General features: G+C 41.7%; 1 protein-coding gene across 4 annotated transcripts in view; it reads right to left on the minus strand.

The window, feature by feature from the left end:
* The window catches only part of NR6A1 (nuclear receptor subfamily 6 group A member 1), a 250,345-nt gene that overhangs the window by 30,323 nt on the left and 202,994 nt on the right, over positions 1–17,028 (minus strand). For all 4 annotated transcript variants that reach the window (XM_021098706.1, XM_021099647.1, XM_021099196.1 and 1 more), the window contains 1 exon segment: positions 6,290–6,345. In XM_021098706.1, coding sequence (XP_020954365.1) covers positions 6,290–6,345 — 56 coding nt within the window.

Raw genomic sequence — 17,028 nt, forward strand, 5'->3', positions numbered from 1 at the left:
AAAATAATCAAAATAGTATAGCAGTGGCATAAGGACAGAAATACAGAGCCCCTAAATAAATCCAGACATCTAATCAAAAGACCTTTGAGAGGAGTTCCCTTGGTGGCGCAGTGGGTTAAGGATCTGATGTCACAGCTGTGGCTCAGGTCACAGTTGTAGCACGAGTTCAATCTCTGGCCCCAGAACTTCTCCATGCCATGGGTATGGAGCTTCCCCGACCCCTCAAAAAAGACCTTTGACAAAGACGCCAAGACTATGGGAAAAGGAGAGCCTCTTCAACAAGTACTGAAAACCCGACAGTCACATGCAAAAAAATATTAGAGTTTTATCTTACACCATACACAAAAGGCAACTCAAAACAGATTAAAGACTTAAACATAAAACTCAAAAAAATAAAACTCCTAAAGTAAAAGCTTCTTGACATTGGCTTTGGTAATAATTTTTTTTTTTTTTTTTTTTTTTTTTAAGGGCTGCACCTGAGGCATATGGAGGTTCCCAGGCTAGGAGTTGAATCAGAGCTGTAGCTGCTGGCCCACACCACAGCCACAGCCACACCAGATCCAAGCCATGTCTGCGGCCTACACCACAACTCATGGGAATGCCGGATCCTTAACCCACTGAGTGAAGCCAGGGATCGAACCTGTGTCATCATGGGTCCTCGTCAGATTTGTTTCTGCTGAGCCATGAAAGGAACTCGTGATTTTTTTTTTTTTTTTTTTTTTGCCTTTTAGGGCTGCACCCGTGGCATACGGAAGTTCCCAGGCTAAGGGTCAAATCGGAGCTACAGCTGCTGGCCTACACCACAGCCACAGCAAGCTGCATTTGTGACCTACACCACAGCTCACGGCAACACCAGATCCTTAACCCACTAAGCAAGGCCATGGATCGAACCTGCATCCTCATGGTTCCTAGTCGGGTTGGTTAACCACTGAGCCACAAAGGGAACTCCCATCGTGATTTATTTTTTTAATCTTCAAAAATTTTTAATTTTTGGTCTTTTTAGGGCCACACTAGCGGCATATAGAAGTTCCCAGGCTGGGGCTGAACTGGAGCTGTAGCTGCCAGCCTATGCCATAGTCACAGCAATGCTGGATCCAAGCCATGTCTGTGACCTACACCACAGCTCATGGCAGGGGTGAGCTTAACCCAGTGAGCGAGGCCAGGGGTTGAACCTGTGTCCTCATGGATACTAGATGGGTTCATCACTACTGCTGAGCCACAACGTGAACTCCCTGATTTATTTATTTATTTAAACTGAAGTATAATTTCCAATATTGTGTTAATTTCAGGTGTATAACATGGTGTTTCAGTATTTTTGCAGATTCTATTCCATTCCAGCTTATTACAAGACAATGGGTATAATTCCTTGTGTTATATATACAGTATTATCCTGTTGCTTCTCTATTTTATATACAGTAATTAGTTATCTCTTAATCCCATATCCCATGCCCAATTTGTCAATGATTTCTTGCCTACGCCGTCAAAAGCAAAAACAGACCAACGAGATTACACCAAACTAAAAGACATCTGCAAAGCAAAGGAAACAATCAATAAAGTGAATCAACTTACAAATGAACAAAGACGTCTGCAAACCATATATCTGATAAAGGGTTAATACTCAAAATATATAAGGAATTCCTACAACTTAATAGCAAACTAATTAACTAGCCTGATTAAAAAACAGCAAAATATTTGAATAGACATTTTTCCAAAGAAAACATAAAAATACCCAACAAGTATATGAAAAGATACTCAGCATCACTAATCATCAGGGAAATGCAAATCAAAGCCATAATGAGATATCACCTCACACCTATTAGGATGGCTAGTATCAAAACAAACAAACAAAAACCAGAAAATAATAAGTGTTGAAAGGGGATAAGGAAAACTGGAACCCCATCATTAATAAGTCCACAAATAACAAATGCTGGAGAGGGTGTGGAAAAAAGGGAACCGTCTTATACTGTTGGTGGGAATGTAAGTTGGTACAACCACCATGGAAAGCAGTATGGAGGTACCTTAGAAAACCATACATAGAACTACCATAGGACCCAGCAATCCCACTGTCGGGCATATATTCGGACAAAAGTTTCCTTGAAAAAGACACATGCACCCGCATGTTCACTGCAGCACTATTCACAATAGCCAGGACATGGAAAAAACCTAAATGTTCATCAACAGAGGACTGGATTAGGAAGATGTGGTATATATACACAATGGAATACTATTCAGGCATAAAAAAGAACAAAATAATGCCATTTGCAGCAACATGGATGGAACTAGAGACTCTCATACTGAGTGAAGTAAGTCAGAAAGAGAAAGATGAATACCATATAATATCACATATCTGGAATCTAATATATGGCACAAATGAACCTCTCCACAGAAAAAAAAATCATGGACTTGGAGAACAGATTTTGGTTGCCAAGGGGGAGGGGGAGGGAGCAAGATGGCTTGGGAGCTTGGGGTTAAGAGATGCAGACTATTGCCTCTGGAATGGATTAGCACTGGGAACTATGTCTAGTCACTTAGGTTGGAGCATGATAATGGGAGAAAAAAGAATGTACACATGTATGTGTGACTGGGTCATCTTGCTGTATAGTAGAAAATTGACAGAACACTGTAAACCAGCTATAATGGAAAAAATAAAAAGCATTCTTAAAAAGAAAAAGAAAACTTGAACCCTTGTACACTTGGGTGGGAATGTGAAATGGTACAGTGACTACGGAAAATAGAATGGAGGTTTCTCAAAAGTTAAAATAGAATTACCAGGAGTTCTCCCTATGGCGCAATGGGAGTGGCCTCTTTGGAGCATTGGGACACAGGTTTGATGCCCAGCCCAGCACAGTGGGCTAAGCAGCTAGTGTTTCCACAGCTGCAGTGTAGGTTGTAACTGTGGCTTGGATCTGATCCCTGGCCCAAGAACTCCACATGCCATGGGGCAGCCAAAAAAGAAAAAGTAAAAAAAAAAAAAAATTTTTTTTTTTTTTTTTAATCTTTTTGCCTTTTCTAGGGCTGCTCACACGGCATGTGGAGGTTCCCAGGCTAGGGGTCTAATCGGAGCTGTAGCCACCGGCCTACACCACAGCCACAGCAACTCGGGATCCGAGCCCTGTCTGCGACCTACACCACAGCTCACAGCAACACCCTGAGCAAGGCCAGGGATCGAACCCGAAACCTCATGGTTCCTAGTTGGATTCGCTAATAACCACTGAGCCACGACAGGAAATCTGAATTTTTTTAAAAATTTAAAAAATAGAGTTACCATATGGTGCAGTAATCCCACTCTGGGTATTTAGTCAAAAGAACTGAAATCAGGATCCTGAAAAGATATTTGCACTCCCATGTTCATTGCAGACAAGGCCATGTTCACTATAGCCAAGAGGTAGATGCCCATTGATGGATGAGCAGATAAACAGAAAATGCCATATAATGGAATATTATTCAGCCTTAAAAAAGGAAGGAATCCTGTCACGTGCTACAGTATGAATGAACCTTGAAGACATTATGCTAGGTGAAATAAGGCAGTCACAGAAGGACACGTACTGCATGATTCCACTTATATAAGGTATCAAAAGCTGTCAAACACTTGGGGAAAGTAGAGTCATGGTTGCCAGGGACTAATGGGAGGAAGAAATGAAGAACTGTTGTTCAATAGGTAAAAAGTTTCAGCCATAAGCTCAGAAAGTTCTAGGGATCTGATGTACAAAATGTGCATATATACTTAATTTGTTAAGGAGGTCTGTTTCATGTTAGTTTTTTTGTTTTGTTTTGTTTTAAACCACACAAAAAAGAGCAGCTACGAATGGAGACTGAAATAAATTAGTTTGCAATATATATGACTAGAATATATGAATAAAAATGTTTGATTAAAAAAAAAAAAGAGAGAGAGAATGGAGTTCCCGTTATGGCTCAACAGGTTAAGAATCTGAAACAGGGTCCATACAGATGGAGGTTCAATCCCTGGCCTTGCTCAGTGGGTTACGATCCAGTGTTGATGCAAGCTGCAGCATGAGTCACAGATGCTTTGGATTCAGTGTTGCTGTGGCTGTGGTGTAGGCCTATAGCTGCAGCTCTGATTTGACCCCTAGCCCGGGACTTCCATATGCTGCAGATGCAGCCATAAGAAGAAGAAAATAATAATAATAAATAATAAAAATAAATTTAAAAAAAAGAGAGAGAAAATGGAATTCCTGTTGTAGCTTAGTGGGTTAAGGACCCAATATTGTTTCTGTGAGGATGCAGGTTTGATCCCTGGCCTCACTCAATGGGTTAAGGATCCAGTGTTGCCGTAAGTTGTGGTGTAGGCCACAGATGCAACTTGGATTCAGTGTTGCTGTGGCTATGGCATAGGTCCCAGCTACAGCTCTGATTCGACCACTGGCTGGGGAACTTCCATATGCCACAAGTGTGGCCATAGAAAAAGAAGAAAAAAAGAGAGAAAGAGAGGAATGAATACAACACCCACCCACATCCAACTGAGTGCATATGTGCACCAAGCACATGTGATAGAAAACCCTCCATACACCATACGTGTATGTGTCAAAGCAACTCTGAATCCCTGTCTCTCTCATTGCCTCACACTCAATTGAGTAAGTCCTATCAATTTTACCTATTAAACATTCATTGAATCTATTCCCTCCCCTCAATCTGCACTATCAATGCCCTACTTGAAATCACTGTCTGTATCTCTTGCCTAGACTTCTGTAAAACTCGTTCAGCTGCTTTTCTCTGCCTCCAGTTTCACTGACCCTTACCCTTCTCCTCATAATTTACATTGCTAGAATGATCTTTCTAAACTGCAAATTTGACCATATCCCTCATTCTACTTAAAACCTTTTGGTAGTTGTCTTTTGGTCCACTCCAATAATTCTTTCCTCCCCCCTGGCATATATGGCAGTTCCAGGGCCAGGGCCAGACTCTGAGCTGCAGGTGTGACCTACACTGCATCTGTGGCAACGGAGGATCCTTAACTTGCTGCACCACAGTGGGAACTCCAACCCCAGTAATTCCCCGTCCCCCACCCCTTGTAGGGCCACACCTTCAGCATATGGAAGTTCCCAGGGCAGGGGTCGAAGTGGAGCTTGAGCTGCAGGCTCCACTACAGCCACAGCAACGCTAGATCGGAGCTATATCTTTGACCTATGCCGCAGTTTCTGGCAACACTGGATCCTTAAACCACTGAGCGAGGCCAGGGATCAAACCCACATCCTCATGGATACTAGCTGGATTCTTAATCCACTGAGCCACAATGGGAACTCCTAACCCTGGTGGTTTTTAAAGCATGGTCCCTGCCCACTAGAGTAATGAAGGAGTCGCTTCACAGTTGATAAACAGATCCAATTCCCTATCCTAATGAAGTTCTTCTGCTGGCCTAAGTACAAGCGGTGTAGGCTGGCCCCACAAAGGATTTACCTAAGGAGCTATAGTCAAAGTTAGTCAAAGGCCATTTTTTAGAGACCCGATTCCAAACTCAAAGAATGTTATCTCTTTATCTCCTGCCATCTCACAACACATGCCCAGTGCTCCAGCCTGAGTGACTGAACTGCCTGTCATTCCTTGAAGGTTCTTTTTACAGTCTATTCTGTCTAGCAAGAATAAAAGATATTTGGGTTTCCACCCCTTCTCAACATAGCTAATTCTTCTTTTTCCTCAGCTCAAACTTTATCTTCTCCAGGAAGTCTTTCCTGAGTATCTTCAGTCCTCAACCATAGCTCTGGTCCAAACAAAAAAAGAAGCCCCTTCTTTCTGCACTCCCTGGGCATCCTCTGTTATCACTTATTGAACTATGATGTCTGTTTACATATCTGTCTTTCCTGCTAGACTGAGTTCACAGTACAGGGGGCCTGGCACAGAGTAAGTACTTAGTAAATGTTTGTGGGATTGAATGGTGTTATCTTTACTTTACAAATAAGCCAATGAGCTTTCTGATGAAATATCTTTAGTGACACTGAACAGCAAAGTAGTCTTGATGATTTCTGCCTAAGTTAACTACAACATTAAGTGACTGACATAAAAAAGTCTCTGGCTGGTTTAGAACCAGAATTGGGTTCAATTCCTATGAAATTCTAAGAGTTGGGGGATCACAAGAAGAGCTTTAACCACTGTATTACATATTTAAGAGTTTCAGAGCACTTTCACATCTAGGCTCTAAAAGCAGTTCAACAGAAATCAAAGCAAAGATGGCTCTCCCTAGCAGCAGATGAGAGGATCAAGGTGAACAGCTACAGGAGCATCTACAGGCCTGAGCTTCCAGAATGGACCACAAAGAGTAAGACCCAGAACTCACCTGGACTGGCCCAATGCTCTTATTCCGACCTCCAGGCATGCCATCTTCTCTGATTGCTGGAAGGAAACATAAGTTAAGATGGTAAGAACCATGCCCACAAAAGTCTAGGCACAAAAAGAACTTATTTAACCAAAAGAACAAGGTAGTAATTGGTGAAGCCAAGATTAAAATGCAGGTCTTTCAGGACCTAAAGCACATATTCTTTCCATCGTTTCAGGGTACCCGATAGGCAGCTGGTACTTTTGGGTCCTCAAGGCACTAGGTACACACTATACACACTCTGTATATTCAATATGCTCAACAAAGACGATAGCATTATTAATAAGTCCTACAGTTACAAATATCCCACCAGGATGATACATAGAAAGCTTTGACAAATTCAAAGAGGTGGGGGTGGGGTGAGGATAGAAAGAATATTTCCTATTCTTCCTGTAAGAATAAAATATTTGGAGTTCCTACTGTGATACAATGGGATTGGTGGTATCTCTGGAGCCCCGGGACACAGGTCGGACCCCTGGTCTGGCACAATGGGTTAAGGATCTGGCCTTGTCACAGCTGCAGCTCGGATCTGATCCCTGGCCTGGGAACTCCATATGTTGCAGGGCAGCCAAAAAAGGAATAAAATATTTTTTATTTCTAGCTAGGTTTGTGTAGGATAAGGAAAAAAAAATATATATATATATATAGGCATTAGGGCTGTACCTGTGGCATATGGAAGTTCCCAGGCTAGGGGTCAAACTGGAACTGCAGCTGCTAGACTATGCACAGCCACAGCAATGTGGGATCTGAGCTGAGTCTGTGACCTACACCACAGCTCATGGCAACGATAGATCCTTAACCCACTGGGCAAGGCCAGGGATCGAACCCTCGTCCTCATGGATACCAGTGGGATTCGTAACCTGCTGAACCACAATGGGAACTCTGGGCTTTTGTTTTTTAACTACTCAGAATTTTGACCTTATTTGTTTTTTTCTACAAAGGCAGTCAGGAAAGTTCCCTTGCAGCTGATTTCCCACTCAGGTGATTCAACACAAAGAAGCTATTTAGCATTTCCAACTAAAAAAGCAGCCTCATTAAAAACAACAACTACTAACTCTATTACCATCATCGTTTACCAAGCACGCAATATGGTGGCACAGAGAAGGAATCCCTGATTTGCAATTCCAGAAGGGCTTTGGTATCTGGTGAAGCTTTCTGGAAACTACAACTTCTGAACTAAATCGTAAAGGATAAGATTTAGAAGTTCCTGTTGTGGTTTAATGGTAACAAAACCAACTAGTATCCAAGTGGATGTGGGTTCGATCTCGATCCCTGGCCTTGCTCAGTGGGTTAAGGCTCTGGCATTGCTGTGGCTGCGGCATGGGCCAGCAGCTACAGCTCCAATGCAACCCCCAGCCTGGGAACTTCCATATGCCACACGTGTGACCCTAAAAGACAAATAGGATTTATGCAGGCAGGAAGAAAGGTGCTCCAGCTTGAGTGGACAGTGTACAGAAAAGCTTCAATTTGAAAGAAAGCAGAGAGTATTCTTTCTGGGAGTTTCCAAGTGGTTCAATCTGGCTGAAGTGTGTATGTGTATGCGCGCGTGTGTGTGTGTGTGTATTTGTGAAGAGTAGCAAAACATGAGGCTGGAGAGGCCAAGTGGGGCCAAATCAGAGAACCTTGAATGCCAGGCTAAGAGTATAGATCTTAGCAGAGGAACCTGAAGATAAGATGGAACGCAAGGGAGGATGTGGTCAGGTTGGCATTTTGAGAAATCTTTGTGATGGCTACAGCGGAGGGTGGCTTGGAGAGGACAATATTAACAGCAGAGGATAGATTAATGGCATTATGTGAGAGCAAGCTTTGCTATAATACACCTGGCTTCAAAAAAATTGACGTGCGCAGGAACTTCATATGCCATGGGGTAGCCAAAAATGAAAAAAATAAAATAAAATAAAATTGAGACTCAGTCTCTAAGCTCTTACATGTGATTAATATAGTTCCTGGAAACACAGAACAGAGAAAATGGAGATGACAAAACTGTCAAAGAAATGATATTTATGATATATGATACATGAAAAATCTCCAGAATTTAAAGGCACGAAGAAAAAAAAAATTGATGTAAACAATCTTAGGGCAGGGATGGTTGCTTCAAAGGGTAAAGGCTCTAAAGCCTAACACCTGGTTTCTAGGATGACTGAAAGGCTGACAGGAAATTAATTTCCTTAAAGCAGACATCATTCTTGGTCTTAGGAGGTAACACACTTCAGAATTAGACAAGCTTAAGTCTAAATCCTGTTTCTGCCAGGTCTCTGTAACTACAGACAGGTTTCATCATCTCTCTGAACTTCAGTTTACTGAAGAATAAAGAGGGTACTAGAACCTGTCTTACGGAGTATTGTGAGGATTATATGCAGTATATTATATACAGTGTAGCTAAAGCACCAAGCATAAGGCCTGGCATATAAAGTAGGATGTAATATAGTCTGCTTTACAAGGCTGCTGTGAATTTAGGGCAAGAAACATATTCAGCTAAATATATATCATTTAGATGCATGCTGGTTGTTGTCTAGAAGCTCTCATTCAACATAATTTCAAGTTCTAAACATCTCTAAAATTCTGTCTCTGTTGTTCCAGGGTCTACGACAGTCTCCAGATACTTCTATTTCCAATATTGATATTGCACATATCTTTGCTGCAGCTCACAGGTACAGAACAAACATCTATCACTGGCAGATACAACACCGAATACTTTTCACTTGATATTTGACTCAGAGTCTTGGAAGTGAGGAAAGGACTCAACTTTCCTTTTTGTTTAAAAGGCCACAAATCTTAAAGATTTACATCTTGCCAATTTCTCCTTCTGATATTTAAAAGTTATCCCTCAACCAAACCTGGAGTAAGAAATTAATGTACTATTGTGGGTAAAATTAACCCATGAGGTAAGTATGACTATTATCACTCCCATTTAACAGATAAATTTAAGGCTCAGAGATATGAAGTATTATACTTAGGATGACAGAAATTAAATATCAGAATCAGGGTTGGAACTCAGACCATTAATTAAGACCAACTTTCTTTCCACTACTTAATTTCCCAAAGTGTGTGTGCATCCCACTGGAGAAACATAATTTTAGTGGTGCAGAGATAAACTCTTAATTGTATTTATCCTATTGTGCATTAAAAAAAAAAAATACTGATTTTTCCATTCACTGAGGTGATAAAAATTTCCTTTGAAAGTTAACTTTGATTTTTTTCAAAAAGATAATTTAAAGAATATAAAGTAAACAATAGTATTGTTTAAGAAGAGATGGTAAAAACCTGTTAAGATGGCATGAAACTGCCTGAAGTGTGGCAATTTTACCATGTGCCTCTGTTAAAACAAAAACCTGGATTATATTCTAAAACTAATATTGTACTCACATATACGTGGTTGCATTTGATCCTTACAACCTTAGAAAGTACACATTATTATTACCCTATGTAGTTTAGAGATGAGGAAGTGAAAGCTCAGAGAGGAAAAGGGACTTGTTCAAGGTTAGTCAGGGAAGAACTGACAGAGCTAGGATTTCAATTTAGTCTTCTTACTTGAAAGTTGTGCTTGTTCCTTGATGCCACACTGAACCACGAGTAAGTTTTGCAGCAGCGCTGAGAGTCTTTCTGGTAGTGAACTTATTAAAACAAAACCAAACAAAGGGCTTCTGGGTATAGGATCACAGGAATGGTTCGGCTGCACCTCTTGTCTAAGCCTAAGAGAATGGCACCTGCTCTGATTCTCTGAACCGCTCCGAAGAAGCACAAATACTTTTTCTGCTCTAGAACTCATATACCTAGCATTCCTCATTTGCTTAGACCTGCATAGCCAACCAAACCCAGAAATGAGAAAAGCAGAAAGATATAAAACTAACTACATAAAAGCCATGATCAAAACTTACTGGTGGTTTCCTGTGGCCTATGGGCTAATTCAATCCTAGCCTGGCATTCAAGATCCTCTGTGATCTGGTTCCTCATGGGGCTCCCCATGCTCACCTTTTGCCACAAATGCTATAGTGTAACTATAGAGAACTATGTGTTAATTCTTGAACATGCCCTGATGGGTTTTTTTTTTTTTGTCTTTTCTAGGGCTGCTCCCGCGGCATATGGAGGTTCCCAGGCCAGGGGTCTAATCGGTGCTGTAGCCGCCAGCCTACGTCACAGCCACAGCAACACCAGATCTGAGCTGTGTCTGCGACCCACACCACAGCTCACAGCATCACCGGATCCTTAACCCACTGAGCAAGGCCAGGGATCAAACCCACAACCTCACGGGTTCTAGTCGGATTCATTAACCACTGAGCCACGACGGGAACTCTTGTCCTGATGTTTTATAACACAGTTTTGTCTCTGCACGTGTTGCCTCTATTCAGAAAGAAACTTCACAGTGGAAAAACCTGACACTATCACCTTACTCAAGTTACATCAGCTTAACCAAGTGACTCAAGTTAATATGACCAATAATGGGACAAACTTACACCGTGTGCTTCTGAAAGGATGTGCCAAAAGAACACAACATTGCCTTCGTGGCATTCTTGACAAAACTGAGTAATTACAACTTAACTGCGAGGACACTGACAAACATAAGTTGAGGGGTAGTCTACAAAATAAATTGTTTCCTTCAAAACTGGTCATGTAATTAAGGACAAGAAAGAATGAGGAACCATTTCAGATGAAAGGAGATTAAAGAGACCTAAAAACTAAGTATAATGTGTGATTCTGGACTGGCTCCTAGATTAGAACATATAAATTGCTATAAGGGACAAAAGGATAACTGATGAAATTTGAATAAGGTCTGAAGTTAAATAATAGCATCAATTCATGTTAAATTTTCTTATTTAGCTAATAGTGTTGTGGTTGTGTTAGAACCAAGGGGAAATGGGAGTTCCCGCTGTGGTGCAACAGGATTAGTGATGTCTCTGGAGCGCCAGGATGCAGGTTCAAGCCCCGGCCAGAACAGTGGGTTAAGGATCCAGAGTTTCCACAGCTGCAGCATAGGTCACAACTGTGGCTTGGATCTGATCCCTGACCAGGGAACTCCATATGCCATGGAGCAGTCCAAAAAAAAAAAGAAGAAGAATCAAAGGGAAATGAAGTTTGTAACTTACTCCCAAATAGTTAAGAACACACATACACACACACATGCACACACAGAAATATACACACAGAGAAAGAGAAGCGGGAGCATTTTTACAAAGCTCTTAGTGCTCCATATTTATCCTGGTGAAGTGATACAGCAATGCCACAAGATCGCTGTCTCACAGAGCCATTTAGCAAATATCGACCTCCTCCAAGATGCTTCCCTTAACCTTTTCACTTTTGAACTAGTTATTTAGCAAGTTATGAGACAACAAAATTAAGGGAATTTAAAATATTTTCATATAATTACTTAACTGACATGAATTTCTCCCATGAGGCTCAGTGCAGCTTCCTCTCGCCTCTGATAATTTTTTTTTTTTTTTTTTTACGGTCGCACCAGTGGCATATGGAGGTTCCTAGGCTAGGGGTTGAATCGGAGCTATAGCTGCCAGCTTATGCCACAGCAACAGCAACACCAGATCTAAGCCAAATCTGTGATCTACACTGCAGCTCAAGGCAACGCTGGATCCTTAACCCACTGAGCAGGGCCAGGGATCAAACCTGCATCCTCACGGATACTAGTCAGATTGGTTTCCACTGAGCCATGATGGGAACCCCTCTGAAGATTTTTTTTTAGGGCCACACCTGCAGCATGTGGAGGTTCCCAGGCTAGCTGTATCCACCAATCTATACCACAGCCACAGCAATGCCAGATACGAGCCACATCCAAGACCTACATTGCAGCTTGTGGCAATGCTGGATCCTTAACCTACTGACTGAGGCCAGGGATCAAACCTGCAGGCTCTTAACCCACTGAGCTGCAATGGGAACTCCTTGACTCTGATGATTTTAATATTTCTCCCTTCCCATTTCCTGCCCTGGCCCACCACCTCGGTCAACCCATCAAACCAGGAAGCATCACTGTAGCCTAACTGGGTTACCTGCTGAAGGACACAAGAGAAAAGTACATGGTCATGGCCCTTGAGAAGATCACTACCTAATAATGGGAAGGAACAGACAAGTGCCTGGAGAAAGATAGCACAAGGTGATCGGCACTATAGCAGAGGGCAAAAAAGCACTCTGTGCCGGGTGATGTCAGAGAAGGCTTCTTAGAGGATGATACAAATCAAAGCTGAGTCTATAAAGAAAAGAAAACATAGTCAGGTGCAGCAGAGGGGGTAGAACATTCCGAGAAAATGAAACCACATGTGCACAGTTCCCAACGCATGAAACATCAGTGAGTTTTTGGAAAACCAGGATGAAATGGATTATGTGGAGGAGCAACAAAGGGAGAGGAAAGGGATGCCAGAGGGGTCTTGAAAACAATTTTTTTTTCTGTAATTTTTTTTTCCCATTATATCTGGTTTACAGTGTTCTGTCAATTTTCTACTGTACAGCAAGGTGACCCACTCACACATACATATATTCATTCTTTGAAAATCATTTTGAGGAGCCTGACTTTACCTGAAGCTTGCAAGATATGTGAGGGGTGTATGTTTCAGGGGATGCTGGGGTAATAGTGGGGATGGAGAGAAAGGGTCCAGCCTCTACTCACCACCCTTATTTAAAATCTCCCTTGGAGTTCCTCTTGTGGCTCAGCAGGTTATGAACCCAACTAGCATCCATGAAGGTATGGGTTCAATCCCTGACCTCGCTCACGGGGTTAAGGATCTGGCACTGCTGTGAGCTGTGGTGTAGGCTGCAAACGTGGCTCAGGTCCTGTGTTGTTGTGGCTGTGGCTGTGGCTGGCAGCTGCAGCTCCGATTCAGCCCCTAGCCTAGGAATTTCCATATGCCATCAGTGCAGCCCTAAAAACACACAAAAAAATTAATTAAAAAATAAAAATAAAATCTCCCTCATTGCCTTATTAATTAATTTCCTGCCCAGCCAACTTCCATCTCTGAAAAGATATCTAAAGTTATCTATGTCCAGGAATTAACTGTGGCTCAGTGGGTTAAGGATCCAGTACTGGAGTTCCCATCGTGGCTCAGTGGTTAACGAATCCAACTAAGAACGATGAGGTTGCGGGTTCGATCCCTGCCCTTGCTCAGTGGGTTAAGGATCCGGCATTGCCGTGAGCTGTGGTGTAGGTCACAGACACAACTCGGATCCTACATTGCTATGGCTCTGGCGTAGGCCACAACTCGGATCCTACATTGCTATGGCTCTGGCGTAGGCCAGTGGCTACAGCTCCAATTGGACCCCTAGCCTGGGAATCTCCATATGCCACGGAAGCGGCCCAAGAAATGGCAAAAAGACAAAAAAAAAAAAAAAGGATTCAGTATTGTCACTGCTGTGGCTCTGGTTATAGCCGTGGCTGGAGTTCGATCCCTGGCCTGGGAACTTCCGCATGTTGTGGGTGCAGCAAAAAAAAAAAAAAAAAAAAGATACCTATGTCCAGAGATGGGGACATAGGCTGAGGCAGCTACATTTTTTTAAGTTAATTTTTTAAAACTTGAGTTTAGTTTTTTAACAAAAAAACTGCAAAAATAATACAAAGAATTCCCATATACTCTACAGCTAGCTTCCCCTTCTGTTAACTAAGCTTACACAGCCATAGTCTATCCATCAAAACTAAGAAATTAACTTTGGTACAAAACTATTCACCAAAGTAGACTTTATACAGATTTTCCCAGTCCTACCAATGCCCTTTTTTTTGTCCCAGAATCCAATCTAAGATCCCACAATACATGGAACCGTCATGTTTCCACATTCTCCAATCTGTGACAACTTCTTAGTCTTTCCTTACCTTTTGTGTGTGACCTTTATACTTTTGGAGAGTACGTTGCAGAATGCCAGTTATTTTAAAGAATGTCACTTAATTCATGCTCTCTTATTTTAGCATCTATCAGTGGATCTTGCCTGCAGCAATTAATACTATGGTGTTCTAATGGTGATTTTCCATTTCCATTTCTTCTACACATAGTAATTAAAATTCTTGCATAAGAATCATCATTCCTCTATTTATTCAGTTCATTTTATCAGTATAAACTTGTGGATATTTCATTCTCTAGGCTATAGACTTGCCTCAGCCCTAAAATCAGCCAATTCTCCAAGGAGTCCTGATTCCTTTTACTGATATCGAGAAACCAAGAAATGGACACTAGGAATGCTCATTACTATTGAGGTACCATTGCTTTTAGCCCCTCTCAATGGCTAGAACTAGGAAATATATGTATGTATACCAACTCATGCATCTACACATATCTATACTTTTCATCTATGTATTTAAATATGAGTCCATATTAAAACCTCTGACTCCCATCTAGCAGCAGAGGTTTCATTCTAGCCTCTCTCCCTTCCTGATGTATTATTTCTTTCTCTGATGTGAGAAAACTGACTCTCATTATCAACAATATATTGGGAGTTCCCGTTGTGGGTCAAAAGAAATGAACCCAACTAGTACCAATGAGGATATCGGTTTGATCCCTGGCCTCATTCAGTGGGTTAAGGATCCAGCGTTGACACAAGCTGTGGTGTAGGTTGCAGACAAGGCTCGGATCCTGTGTTTCTGTGGCTGTGACTGGCCAGCAACTGCAGCTCCAATTCAACCCCTAGCCTGGGAACTTCCATATGCTGCAGGTACAGCCCCCAAATGCAAAAAACAAAAACATACCTCCCCCTCCGAAGATAAAAACAAAACAAAAAACTCCTAAAATACTGGAGTTCTCTTGTGGTGCAGCAGGTTAAGAATCTGGCACTGTCACTGTAGCAGCTTGGGTCAATACTGTTGCTCAAGATCGATTCCTGGCCTGGGAACTTCCACATTCTGCAAGCATAGCCAAAATAGAATTTCTAAGCCATAAGCTTGAGAGAATCAAATTTATAAACCAGAGCACTTTGTTTGTATACTGTTCTTTTGGTCTTCAGCCTAATGGTATACAGTCAAAACACTATTTTCCAAGGTCAGCTTTTTTCTCCCCCATTCCCTTCAGTGTAGCCATGTGGTTTATTTGTAGTATCAGTTAGACTCATTTGTCATAGTCTACAGTCTATCTTTTCCTCCCACACACTGTGTTGCTTTAAAAACAAACAATTGTAAGAGTTTCCTGGTGGCCCAACAGGTTAGGGATCCGGGGTTGCCACTGCTGTGGCTGGAGTTCAATCCCTGGCCGAGGAGCTTCTGAATGTTGTGGGTTCAGCCAAAAACTTAAAAACTTAAAAAAAATAAAACAAAATAATTAAAAAACCTATATACAGTAAAACTCCTTTTGTGGTTTCAGTTCTATAGGTTTTGACAGATACACACAATTATGTGTCAAATAGCATCATTTCATCACTCTCAAAATATTCCAATGAGAACTGCAATTTTAATTCTGCTGTCTCAGCACCAACCAGGAGGGGGCAGGGTTTCTCTCTGAGATGCAGACATTACCTTGCAACCTTGCATGCAGAGCCTGCGTGCTCTGCATGCAAATGGGCCTAGGAAAGCAGCTCTACACCCCTCATACCTCATGTGTCATCTTCTCCTGACCATGCTTAGATGGGTTATGAGGGCAAACTTCTTCTTCCCTGAAATAGGTGAGTTTGGCTGGAAGCCTCAGAATCTCACACTCCAACTAAATAAGCAGGACAGTTCATCAGAGAGAATAGTCAAGAAGGCAACCCCATAAATATGCTTTGATAAAATACTCTCAGTAAGGGCAACAAAGGGAAATCAAAATACCAAGGCCAAATCAGAAGGTAGGTAGATGACCACAGACTCTGACTTCAAAACATTACTTGTTTGGTATTGGTGGCTGGGAAGGATTTCCGAAGGAGTAAACTGACAGTGGGGAAGGGAGGGGGTTTCTAGGTAGAGGAAGGAACCTAGCATAGGCAGGACAGTGCAAGGCACACTTGAAGTACAGTAAGTTCTGGTCAGAAAATGAGGTTATAAACATAGTCAGGGAATAAGAGGTGTTTATGTAAACAGTTATCCCATACAGTTGACATGTGAAGTGGTATGTTGTCCAAGTGGTTAGATTCAAGCTCTGCTTAATAACAAATTACAATTTAAAAATTATTAACTATCAATATAACCATGACAAAACTAACCACTGGTTAAGTCATTTTACCTCTCTAAGCTGCCTCTGCAAACTCAGGGTAATAGTTAATAATAGGGCTGTTGTGTGTATTTAGTAAGATCATACTCGGGAAGTATATAAGACATTCTGGTACATACAGTGCTCAATAAATATTAGTATTATAAGTAAATTATAAATGCTTGATATTTACCTAAATGCCCTTCTACATCTCTCGTCCCTTTCTTCATAACAGGCAAGTTTTCAAAAAATTCTTATTATCCCACATACAATTAAAAACCCAGTCTGAAGGATATCTGGATGTCTACTACAAAACCAGTTTGAGCCATTCATTACATCTAACTCCCACCCCTGCATACTACTACTATGAGTTACTAATAACTTGATAGGTGTTTTTGTTTTTTTGTTTTTTTGTTTTTTTGTTTTTGCTTTTTAGGGCCAAGCTTGCAGCATACGGAGGTTCCCAGGCTAGGGGTGGAACCGGAGCTACAGCTACCAGGCTGCACCACAGCCATAGATAGCAATGTGGGATCCGAGCCATGTCTGTAACCTACACCACACCTCACAGCAACGCTGGATCCTTAACCCACTGATCGAGGCAAGGGATCGAACCTGAAATCT

Source organism: Sus scrofa, chromosome 1, assembly GCF_000003025.6.
Source record: "Sus scrofa isolate TJ Tabasco breed Duroc chromosome 1, Sscrofa11.1, whole genome shotgun sequence".
Classification (NCBI taxonomy): Eukaryota; Metazoa; Chordata; class Mammalia; order Artiodactyla; family Suidae; genus Sus; species Sus scrofa.